This window comes from Cyprinus carpio, chromosome A16, assembly GCF_018340385.1.
Source record: "Cyprinus carpio isolate SPL01 chromosome A16, ASM1834038v1, whole genome shotgun sequence".
Lineage (NCBI taxonomy): Eukaryota > Metazoa > Chordata > Actinopteri > Cypriniformes > Cyprinidae > Cyprinus > Cyprinus carpio.
In genome coordinates, this window is record NC_056587.1 from 7,452,871 (window position 1) to 7,466,039 (window position 13,169).

At 35.0% G+C, this 13,169-nt stretch overlaps 1 protein-coding gene across 4 annotated transcripts in view; it reads left to right on the forward strand.

The window, feature by feature from the left end:
• The first annotated feature begins 10,524 nt into the window (after nucleotides 1–10,524).
• Nucleotides 10,525–13,169, forward strand: part of LOC109105793 (histone deacetylase 9-B-like) — a 52,098-nt gene continuing 49,453 nt past the window's right edge. For 3 of the 4 annotated variants that reach the window (XM_042772322.1, XM_042772326.1, XM_042772324.1), the window contains exons 1-2: nucleotides 10,550–10,661; nucleotides 10,889–11,017. In XM_042772322.1, coding sequence (XP_042628256.1) covers nucleotides 10,580–10,661; nucleotides 10,889–11,017 — 211 coding nt within the window. In that variant the 5' untranslated portion in view covers nucleotides 10,550–10,579. Of the gene's footprint in view, nucleotides 10,662–10,888; nucleotides 11,018–13,169 lie in introns of all 4 variants that reach the window. The other variant, XM_042772323.1, reaches the window with a different exon arrangement.

Below are 13,169 nucleotides of genomic sequence, written 5' to 3' on the forward strand. Positions count from 1 at the left end.
TGTACCCTAAACTTTTGTACAGCAGCGTAAATACCTCAACTCAACTCTGCTTTATTAATAGAACACTTTCAGCACCACAAGTGGATCCAAAGTGCTGTACAGAGAAAGATAAAAGAAAATACAAACAAAAACATATCAATGCAAACATATGACATACACTAATAAGTAAAATACGTTTTAAGCACACTCTGAAATACACCTGATATAGGAGAAGATGTTATAGACAGAGGATGGTCATTCTAGAACCTAGGAGCTGCAACAGAGAATGCCGATCACCTTTACATTACATTTTAAACCTGATCGTGGAACCATAACGAGCAATTGATCATTTGAGCTCAGAGATCTACTGGATTGACAAATACTGATTAAATCAGTAACATGCAGGTGCTAGGCCATGCAGAGCCTTAAAAACATAAAACTACACTTTGTAATGAATTCTGTATCGTATGGGTAAATAATGCAGATTGATTAACACAGGAGTAACATGCTCTCTCTTCTCAGCACCCGTTAAAAGTCTGCCAGCTGAGTTCTGAACAAGCTGCAAATGAGAGCGAGAGAGGCTTGACTCACACCCAGATACAACACATTACAGTAATCCAAAAGGGCATGAACAACCTTCTCCATATCTTCAAAAGAGAGCATAGACTTCAGTTTAGGTACTGGTGTAAGATTGAAAAAACAATTCTTAACAACAGCATTGATTTGCTAGTCAAATTTAAGCTCAGAGTCAAAATTACACCAAGGTTTCTCACGCTAGACAGTCATCTCCAAAGTTATTCACCAACCAGCACTTAACCTCAGTCAAACATTCATGCAGGGACTGAATGGCACATTTATGCCCATGTTTCAGTAAATACATTTGAGAATCATTTGGATACAAATGATAGTGAATCCAAAATTTTTGCATATAATGGTAAAATAAAATTGGTCCCAGAATAGGACCCTGAGGAACCCCACACACAAGACGGCCAAAAGTAGAAGAATAATCCCCTAAACTGACTAAGAAGGTCCTGTCGTTCAAATAGGAAGAGAACCATTTCAGAGCTAAGCCCTGAATACCAACCTGGTCCCTAAGACGATCAATGAGAATATTATGATGTAAGGTCTAACAGAAAAAACAACAGCTTCCATATTCAATGCCTCATACGATGTCATTAAGAGACCCTCAACAGTGCAGACTCTGTACTGTGGCCGGCTCTAAAACCTGATTGGAATCTTAATTTTTTTTCCTCATTAAAAGATTATTTAGCTGTGCAGACACATTTTTTCCCCCAGTATCTTAGATATACTCTCTTATATATATATATGTTTTTTTGTATCATTCTTCTGACTTGTGCCTGTCCACAACTTTATCCCGGAGATCTTTTGTCAGTGCCTTGTCACCCATAGTTGATTGTTTGCTTCAGTCGCACTACCAAAGACTAAAGTGATCCAGGAAAGCGCTGTTCATGCTGAGCTCATCAAAATGACCATAGCTGGCTACAGAAAGAAAGAATTCTCCTCTCTGATGGCGCAATACCGCCCTCTGCTGGTTGAAGCAGTACTTACAACGTTGGTGATTTGGTGGGTTGATTAATGAAAATTAAAATAAAACCAATTATATTGGTATTCAGAACTTAAAAAATGATTATAGATCTATGATTTAAGATTTACAGCATTGAAAATTAATGTATGGTACTAATAGTGGAATATTTTTCAACTGTGTTTTCAATCAAAACAAGCATAAAAGGCAAGGCTTTTTAAAATTGTTATACATTTATATGTATTAAGTACAATATTTGTTGGCCTATTTTAAGTGACAATTAAAAGGCTTTTTAATTACAGTGACAATTAAATAATAATATAATATATTATTTATGCCTTATTTTTACCTTGGAGGGTTAAATATTAAGAAAAAAAAAAAAAATAGCCAGACGGTGATATTTAGTTTTACAGCTAATGGTGTCATACTTTTGGGGACTGGCCCATTCAGAGCAGTATAATCTCTATGGATTGGGCTCCATAAACCCCGTAAAACCCTGCTAACTCCAGATGGCATTTGCCTTCACCAGGGCTGGAGTTTCCCACAAATTTAATAAGTAGACGGCCATTTCAGGGAGGGTGGAGGGAGGCCGGAGGATCCAGGGCAGGTCAAGCCCACTCCGCCCCTGCACTGCCTCTGTATTCCACTCCTGTCTGAGACCTGCTGACCTCTGAACTTTACACTTCCTGTGAGGTTTCTGGTTCATTGTGGTGGTGAACATAATGTAATCAACATCAACATGTCTTTCTCTGTCTAAAACAGAAGGGTCACACTTCGACTATGTACACAACAGGCAGCATTTTTGGATTATGTCCTTTTATACACCTATGACAGTAGCCTATACATTATTGTTGGAGCCATATTATTGGAACTACAATTGTGAGCTTTACTTTTGTATTTACAACATTTATACATTTAAATTTAGTCATTTAGCAGATGCTTTTATCCTGACTTACAAATAAGGACAATGGAAGCAATCAAAATCAACAAGAGAGCAATGATATGCAAATGCTATAACAAGTCTCACTTAGCTTAAGGCAGTACACATAGCAAGTTTTTTTCATTTTGTTAATTAATTTGCACGTTACCACATAGCAAGTTTTTTTCATTTTGTTAATTAATTTGCACGTTACATTAAGATATACACAAGTGTTTGGACATATATTTATGTATACAATGTACAAATATTTTTTATTATTAATGTATATATATCTTCTGCTGTTTAATGAAAGTTATTGAATGTTTAGACTATGATGGTGTTTTGTGTAATTTATATATATTTTTAGACTATTACACTAGTAACAATGCCATTTCTGTCTTTTCCTTTTTTATTAATCAAATCAGTAATTGAATTCAATTTGAAATGTGTTTATGAGTTGAAAATTTTTATTTTTTCATTGTTGTTGATAAGTACAGATTTATTATGTTGTTGTTTTTATGTGTTTTTGAGAAAATTTTGTAAAAATGTGATTTTATATTTGACTTTTTTTTACAAACAATGAAATTATCGATTTAAACAAGTATGAGCTGCCAAAATTATTTTGTAAAACTACAGACTGTCAAACAATGAAATTTTGTGTTTTTACTTTGATTTTTATTGTAATTAAGATTTTAATTAAAAATAATTTATAGTAAAATGTATTTATCTTTTTTATTTTATATAGTTTAATTTATTTATTTTTTTTTTTTTTTATTTTTTTTATTGTTAAAATAATTTTTAGATTCTTAGATTTTCTTTTAAAAAATATTACTGCTACTTTTTATGATGCATCCAGAGTGTTGCACTTGGTTTTGTTTTTGTATAGTTTTGTTTTATTTAAAGGGTGTTCTTTTTTTTATTCTAGTCAAAGGGTGGATTCTATTAATTGGATAATTATTTTGAGGACTTTACTATCACTTTAATAATGTGTCCAAACTATATATTCAATATTTGTGTAATAAAGAAAGCTATGTCAATTTATTTACTGTGAGTAAATTAATATTGTCTCAGCAGTGCGAGTTCAGACAGATCTGTGAAAGGATGGCGACTCTGGGTCAAGGGCGCAGCTTGGCTTCTGGGAGACTCCCAGGCTGTCAGCATGAGGGATAGCAAACAGCTGGTTAGAGGAGATCACAAATACACACACACACACAGACAGACACACACACACACACATACACACACACACACACACACACACACACACACACACACACACACACACACACACACACACACACACACACACACACACACACACACAAAAACTCTCACTCTCACTGGTCATCCAGCTGCTGGATGTGGAAGAAAGGTGAAGATGAGAGGAGAAGAAAGAATATTAGCATCAAGAGGTTGAGGGGAAATCAGGATGAGAAAAGGCAGCAAACAACACTTGTGAAACCGTGACATCCAATTTGCTCCTGGAGGCAGCAGGACGTGACCTCTTCTGGAGAAGACCCCGGCTTCCGTCAGTAGTTGGACAGAAGCTGTAAAGCAGGTGGAGACAGACAGGAATGCGTTTGAAGTGACGTAAAAATGTGAAGCCCCAGACAGCTGTGGATTTATGACGATGACAAATTTGTATATAATCGGTGCTAATCGCATCCTCCCCTCACCCTCAGGAGGGATGAAAGGGTCCCTGTCCTACTGCGTTCCCAACAGACATCAGTGACAGATGGTAAAGGAGTGCGAAAGACCTTCATGTTATGGGGCATAGCTGATCATTCATGTCTTTAAAGTCATACTAGCTGCAAATACTACTGAGGTTTTACAGGATAATGCTCAGTAATTGTGATTTGAACAATAGGTGGCAGTCTTCCTCTTCCTCAAATTGTAGTGAAAGCCAAAGCAGCAGGTGCATATGAACTTCTGTGCAGAATGAATTTCCCACTAACTTATAACCAGACATAATAAACATTCAGTTCAGCCGATATACAGTGGCTCCAAACATTATTTGGACTCTTAGGCCGCACTTAAAAATGTATGAATGTCACAGCATTAAATAACAAAATATCAAACCATGGCATTAAAAGGGATAGTTTATCTAAAAATGAAAATTCTGTCATCATTTTCTCACTCTCTGTTTACTCAGCTTAAACCTGTGTGAGTTTCTTTCTTCTAATGAACACAAAAGAAGATATTCTGAAGAATGTTGGTATCCAAACAAGTGGAGGGTAAATAATAATTATTATTATTTTTATTATTTTTTTTGTGGATGAACTATTCTTTTAAAGAATGTAATGTAATTTAATATAATAGGGGATTTATTTCACAGTATTTCATGCCAACAAACAAACAAACAAATACATTTGTCTCCCTCAGAATTAGACCCGAGGGCCTCTAGTTGCTTTTGTTTTATAATTTCATAATTATATAATTCATTGAGCTGTTTTATAATAATTCCATGAATTAGATGTACTTTAAAAACACCTTCAGTAATCATTATAGGCCATCTGAGCAGAATAATGTGAATATGTTGGTATCATGATATCATTTAAGTTATGAAACTGTGTATAATTCATAGAATTAGAGTTATTCACATGCATCTCTTGGTGTGGGATTCTGTTATTTTATATCATCAGTCAATCATTGAAATGTATTATTTGTCAGCTTACATAAATTTACACAGAATTACATTTACATTTTACATTTACCATTTTATATTAATAATACCTTTATCGTTTGAGAACAGTCTCATTTCAAAAAGACATACTAGTGTCTTTAACCTGAACTCCTATATTAAACATTTTCAAAAACATAGTTCCTTAAAAAAATACATGACCAGCTAAGCCTTTCTCATCTGCTTTGCCTCATGTTCTAGACATGGGGGACGTTTAGCCTCCATCAGAGCCCCCGTTCGCAGACACAACACAGAGCCAGGATAAACACCACTGTGGCAGCCGTACACCTGCACAAACCCACTCTCTCCCCCTCATACAGCATACACTCTGCAGCACAATAAAACTACGTCATCCATCACAGAGAAACTCTCTACTGCATCTCTTCATCATCAGACAAAGCAGGGAGAGAAGATGGTAGGGAAAATGTGTAGATGGATGCTGGGGGATTTAACAAACAAATGTGGCGATGGATTTACTGTGGTAGCGGGAGAAAAATGCTCAGCTTGAGAAAATGTAGTGCTGTGCTGACATGCACTCAATGCAATGCTCCTGGCTGGAGACCAACACTTGAGGTTACACACCCGAATAAATCTAATGCAGATATTAATTGGACACCTGTATGAGATACACTAGGCCAGAAATTCAATCAAACGAGGCGGTAAGAACGTAAAACATGTTTTTGAAAGAAGAACAGAGAACAGCGCAAATGGAGAAGCAAGCTTAAAAAACACCACTCTATAATTTTACCAGATGCTCCTGTACGAAAATAACTCAACCATAAACTGTTATTTTGAGGTCACTGCATGGAATAACCTCCGGACACTGTGATGATCTAACCATGAATCTATTGTGTATTTAAATACATGAACCTGCTTATGAGTGACTAAATTTGGAGAATATCTAAAAATATTGCCTCTTCTAATTTAACACAATTTTACCATTAGCTGTTTTCCATTTTTTTTTCTCATAGATATGTATTTATAGATACATTAGACTGCTCACTTTTTAATGCCGTGTTAGCTAACAATATCATCTTGTGTTAGTTTAGTAAAATCATATGCTTAAGTCTAATAACTTACAGGTACAGATATACTACGATGCAGACACAAAGCCTACTTGTTTTCAAGTGTTCACAGCCCGGCTTTGACCGTTTCAATATGGTGGACAACTTATGTATAGCAACCATAGACTGTATGATAGCAACGCATGGAAACAGCCATTAATGAGGCATCTATGTACAGTATATATATATATATCTATAATTTTTCCAGTAACAGACTACTTTTTTTTTTTTTTTAAATGTTCTTCCGCGGGATGCGTGCAGTTCTGTTTATTAACCGCTAGAGCGTCAAAATAGTGTTGCTTTAAAGCAGAATGAATTCTGAATGTCTGTCAATATTTTTATTGTTCATCAGCTGGTTATCGTTATAGTTGTGGACTGTCGTATTTTTTACATTTAGAACGATTTTTAAAATTAAGTCTATATCATTAATGTTGTAGTTCATCCTTGGTGTGAACAGGTCTTTAGCACAAGACTAAACATGTTTTAATGTCTGAGCTGATCAGTCAAAAGCACACCTTATTCATGTATTTATAATTTAGCGCTGGAATGTCTGATTTATTCTAGTGAACTGGTTCATCATAAAATGGTTCTCTCTCTCATATGCAGTAAAGTCTGATTCATTTGTCTAAATCAGTTCTTCCTAAATGTTTCTTTCTCATGTCTAACAATGAAAAAGTCTGATTTATTCTAGCGAATCAGTTCATGCTAAAATGTTCTCTCTCATATCTAGCGTTAAAAAGTCTGATTCTTTCTAGTGAATCAGTTTGTCCTAAATGATTCTCTTTCAAGTTTAAGGTGTGGTCACATTTGCAAAATTTATGTGAAATTTTACAGGTGTTAAATGTTAAACTGTTAAATGTTATGTTAAATGTTATTAAAATTAAAAATTTAAATAACATTTATAATAATAATAAAAAATAATAAAAAATTACTACATTTAAATTTGATGGTGTAATTGAGTTTGTATTAAAGAGCCTCTTTTAATGGCAACAAAAATATGTTTCCTATTAAAATATGAAATTGCCCTTTAATCATTAAGTAACTACGGTGTAATTAGCTACTTTTTGTTTGTAGCTTGTCGTGTAGTTATAAAGCGTATAATACAGCTGTTCCCATCTCTGAATAAAGTGTTAGTACAAGAGAACTACAGTATTTATGTTGGATCTGGGAATATTAAATTAAAACCATTAGTGAATGCGTATATTGACATGAAAAGCATTAGAAGCTAGTTCAATTTGTGTTTTTGTAATGTAGTACATAAAAAAAAAAAAAAAACACTTTCTGTCGCCAGATCAACATAGTCTCACTTTTACTCAAGTGTTTGGATGATAATTAATCATGGTTCAGCAGTTCTGACAGAATGTGTGATGAAAGTCAAGAAATTACTGGTGACTAAAAAAAAAAAAAAAAAAAAATCACAGGACAGCTCAGTGGGAAGGCTGACGACATCAGGTGTGACATGGCTAAAAAATTCCCCTGGGTAGAGTATTTTAATACTACTAATATATACATAGTCAGAAGGTCTGTGGTTCTGTTGACTCTCATTAAGCCTAACATGTTCTGTACATTGTGTAGCCTTCCCAGCACAGAGCAGCTTTTGCCTGATGAAGCCCAGCAGGTGTATGATTCTCCAGTCAGATGGCTTGAGGGGGCAGTGTCATCGCCATACTGCCAGCTAAAGTCCTTGTGAACCCAGGATCATTCTCACCACAGATTTGTGTGAGTTTGAAATGTAAGAACAACATATTCCAGCAAGTCTAGAATTACATAATGGCAACTCTAATGACTTTCTTACAATTATGTGTCAGAACATCTGAACTGACAACACAAGTGCTATTTTTATCAACACAAGTGGTTCATGTGGATAGGGAAGTATTGTGGGAATTGTGTTTTTTATGTAAAAGCTGCATGAAGATTCTTTGGAACATCCACAGAAAGAAAAAAGGATTTGGAAATTTAGGGGGAATAAATGTTGACTGTATTTCATTCTTGGGTATTCCTTACTATTACTTTAAATGAGAACTGAAAGTTATCAGAGTAGCAACAGTGTACCTTTTCACTTCATAGCAATGCTGAGATTCTCACACTGGTTCAAACTGTGCATCACGTAGCTTACAGATGTGAAAGAAACGATAACACTTTCAGTGAAGGCAGTATAGCTGTACTAATATTTAGAGCTACAGCAAGATTGCAAGTGTGATGTTAAAGTTAATATTAAGTCACTTAAATTTTAGATACAATATTTTAGATACAACTTTGGCTCTGTCGAATTGGGCTACTTTTACCTACCTGGTCTCACGGCAAAAATGAATGTGGGGGCACTTTTTCGAAAGATGCGAAATACGCACCAGTAAGTACATATCACTGCAGTTTCCAAAAGGAATGAACACTACATGCAGTAAAACTCAGACACCTTTTATTCATTTGCACACAAATTTATAGAGTTTCAATTAAAAGAGCGTTACTACTTGAAGAATATTTTGTTATGACTTCAAAACAATTTAATAGGCTGGGAGATTTGAAAACTGATGCCTCTGAATGTTAGAATCACACATATCCAGCTTCATATCTATGGGTTTTCATAGACGGTAGGTTTGTTCGGTAGCTCACAGAGTACGGAGACCCCCATGTAATCCCATGTAACTATGGTTTGACAAAACAGTTCAAATCTGCATATAAGGAAGTTCAAATGGCACGGTTGCATCAGCAAATGGCTTTTTATATCAGTTTTGCATTTGTTTATACTATCGGGTAGGTTTAGGGTTGGGTTTTGTGTAGGGCATATTTCCAACATGATAGAGCATTAAATTTTAGCAACAGTCCCCAGATATTTGAATTCTGAACCGCCGCAATATGTACCTGAAGCAACGTAATAAAAACACAGCAATAAGTACCTATATCAACGTAATTAAAACATGTCAGGGTTCACTTATTAAACCCGTGTTTTAGTGCCACTCAGTGGGCATTTCTCTTTGAAACTGTGGCGAAACGTGCATGAAGGTATGTAAAAACGGTTTTGCAGAAAACTACCCATAGGTACGTATTTTTATAAGACCAGGTTGACTTTTACACTGCTGCCGCAGGTTGCTTTTTAGTGAACTCCCCCATTCCCCCTGGAACGATATTTCAATGAAAATTTAAAAAAAAAAAGAAAGAAAATGTGATAGGCTAGTTTTGCTTAGCAATTAGATTGCTTTTGTTTTATAGACCTGGCAACCCTGCCGCTAATGAACACTGAACAGCCGAATTATTCATTGCACATCTACGAACAACAGTGGCTTTTCATTCCTGAATGAATCAGTGTATTGAACGAATCATTTCTGTTACTGATTCAATGACTCATCATTTATCGTCAAACAGTCAAACAGAGATGCAGAGTGATGCAAACTGTGAAAGGCCCAGTGCTGTTATCAGCACTGTTTAGTACAACAGCTGGGTCATGAAAAATCCCATTTAAGTGTTTTTGGGTTTTGATGATAACTTATAAACCATTTTAACATAAACCTGTGAGCTACAGTACAAGGATGTAAATCAACAGTACTTGCTTCTGTTAAAGCCATCAGTATATGAGTTATTTTAAATTCATTATTTTTTTTAATAATTGTGTTTAATAATAGTGGAATTCCTGCTGAAAAACTACATTACCCATGATTCTGCAAAAATCTCCAACAAAGAACTGAAACAGTAAATCACTCCAAAAGAACTCTTTAGTGCCTACCCACCCTCACAAGGCACTGTGAATGACATAATTGAGTCAATATATGCATATTTTGCAATAAATTTACATTTTTCATTGCTTTTATTTTTATTATGTCATTTATAGTGCTTCATAGGGTGTTCTTTTCCTCATTAAAACTGTTAAATACAGACTTGTATCTTTTTGTCTGATTTTCAAATCCTTTTTTCTTTCAAATCAAAAAATGTAAACTCTATAACAAAGACATCTTAAAATTTATTTTGTAAAAATAACCGGGAAAAATACTTCCAGAACCAAAGTATGCAGGTACTGTTGTACTGTTATTAGCACTATAGGAAGCAACTCTGCCAATTAAATTCAAAGACTAGAACTAACTGTTGTATTATGCTTTTTATTACACAGGTGTTATGAGGTGTTACTGGAATTGTAGCGTTGAAACCGTGAGTTTTCTGACAGTAATGTGGGACTGTGAATGTGCTGTAATGTGTGACAGTAAGTGAGAGGCAGTCAGTGACTCACATCACTGCTGTGTTTCAATCCTTTCAAACCGCTGAGATGGGGAAAGGGGAATTGTGAAAACGTGACTTCTTTCATATCCTCACATAATTTTAAGAGACCCTAGAACTTTAGATGGCCCTCAGACACCACTTCCTCTACTGGTGACATTCTGATAGGAATCCTCAGTGTATGAGTGTGTATGAATAAGGTGTGTGTGTGCTTGAATGATCTCAGATTAATAATGCAACAGAGACATGATTTCATCATGAAGATCAAGTGTGGTAAGTGTGCCATAAACTGTTAATAACTGGGACTAATGGGAGCACTATGAATATATGAAAGTCTTAGCATTATCATAAAATGAAAGATACAAGCTAGACAATGTGTCACATGATTACACTATGGTGTATTACTGTAGATTTTAAAGTAACATTAAAGCATGAATCACAGTTTTTTTCTCTGTTCCACATAGTAAACATGATTCTCTACCAAATTATTCCTGTAATAGCAGGTTTAGGTGAAGGCTATGAAGACTACATGGTACACAGATTCTATGGGACATCAGGATGGGGCAGAAGAGGTCACCCCTTTCCCTTTAAAACTCTAACCAGGCCAGGCCGCTCTGTCTGGGGCTACGGTGAGTGGAATCTATTATCTGTCTCTCTGACAAGCATGAGTTTTTGTGTAAATTATGAAATGCTATTAGACTTTATGTCAAACAAATCACTTACTCAGCAAAACTAGACATTGCATTATATCTGTCTGTGTTCAACATAAAAAAAAAGCAAAAAAAAAAAAAGTGCTTGTGACAAAAATGCTTCATTTTAAATCTGCAAAAATGCAAAAAATTAATTACTACTGTATCTAACATTTGTTATCTAACATTTTATATATTTTGATATATAGTATTAGTATGAGGTTAGTGTCTTAGTGGTACTTCTTTTGTTGCTGTTGCTTATGTAGAACAAAGCGTTATTGTGTTATGACATCATTGACATTATTTATATTATTTGCATTATTTACAGCTATTTTTATTTATTAGTAAGTTGATATTAAAAGTAAAACCCTAATATTGACAATTTATGGCAATTACTTAAACTTCTATGTATAGATTTGACATATGGATGCGACTCTGTGTTTTATGTTTAAATATATTTTATTTTTTATTTATTTTTAAAGAAAGTAATAATTTTATTCAGCATTGATGTATTAAATTGATCAGAAGTAAAGAAATGGCCAAATGTTTCAAAAGATTTCCATTTCGAATAAATGCTTTTTCTTTTTTTTTTTTTTTTGCTTGCTCAAAGTTTGCACAAAAAATATTAAGCTGTTTTCAACAGTGATGTGACACTAAGGACTGGAGTAATGGCTGCTGAAATGAAATAAATTAAATTGTAAATTGTACGGTTAGGGTTAATTATAATAGTGTAATAGTAATATTGTGTAATAATTATAGGTTAGGTAATAACTGTTGCAAAAACAGTTCTTTTGTATTGTAATAATATGTTTGAATGTATTTTTGATCAAATAAATGCAGCCTTGGTGAGCATAAGAAACTTTTCTCAAAGACATTTAAAAAATCTTTTCAACTCCAGACTTTTGAAAGCTAGTGTGTGTACAGTATATACAAGCTTTTTTTTCCTAACTTGTATATCCTTTTGGTTCTTCATTGTGAAGTACTGGAGTGTGGGCAGGGATTTTGTAGCTGTTATTGTGAGAGAGAAACTTGGATGGGGAAGTGTAATGTGGCTGAAAGAGGAAACGCTGAAAGCTTCAACACATCCTTGCGCAAATAATATAGTACATTCATGAGATGTCCTTTCACGAGCTTCCTGTTTGATTCTAAAAACTGAAAAGCCTTTGTAATCTTTTGTAATTTGTTGGTTTCTCAGAAATGAAAGAAAGATACGTGTAGTAGGCCTGCTCTTACTCAATGGGTAATTGAGCCAGACCATATGAAAGACATATTCACCTCATCAGCCCTTGATATACTGAAGCATGTACCTCAAAGTAAATATTTCCTAGTCAAACAGAGTTAGGATATAATGAACCCTGATAACGAGAGCAGCATGAGTCAATTTCACACGTGTGGTCCTGCATGGATCAGAATATGTCATGAATCATTGTGCCCCCGTAATGATGAGTTAACATACGTACCAGTGATCTAATCTTAGATTGAATCCATTTGGAGATCAATCAATAAGAGTGCAGACAGGGGTGGAGCTGAGCAGAATGATAGCTATTCTGCTCTATATTGGGAGCCATTTCAGGCTTGACGCAGGACATGGTCTCTAAGCAACAGCATCAGATTTTAAAGTAACAGAGCTGTCTATCTCCATAGCGGTAGGTAAACAACTTGCATTCACCAGCACACATCCCTGAATGCACAATACAATGAACAGATTTTTGCCATAGACCCGCTTTGGTTGTATGGTTAAATATGCACTTGGGATTGAAAGAAGCCCTTGGAAACTTGTTGATGGTCTGTGCAATCTCAGAATTGCCCGTGGAGTGACTGGATTGGTGAATTAAACCGTGGCAATTGAGTTTTGCCACCTGCTGGTACAAGATAAAAGAAGCAATAATTCTAAGTCTCCAACAACATGCAACATGTACTGCATCTTTCGTTTCTATCAAGACTGCTATTTATAAGGCTCGTTGATATGAAAAGATGCAAGATGCGTTTGAGACAGAAAACGTGTGCAAAAATGTGTGATAATTCTGTGCAAATGCATCTGTGGTTTGCTTCATCTCTCAGCAGCAGTGGCCCTTCACACATGTCATACTCA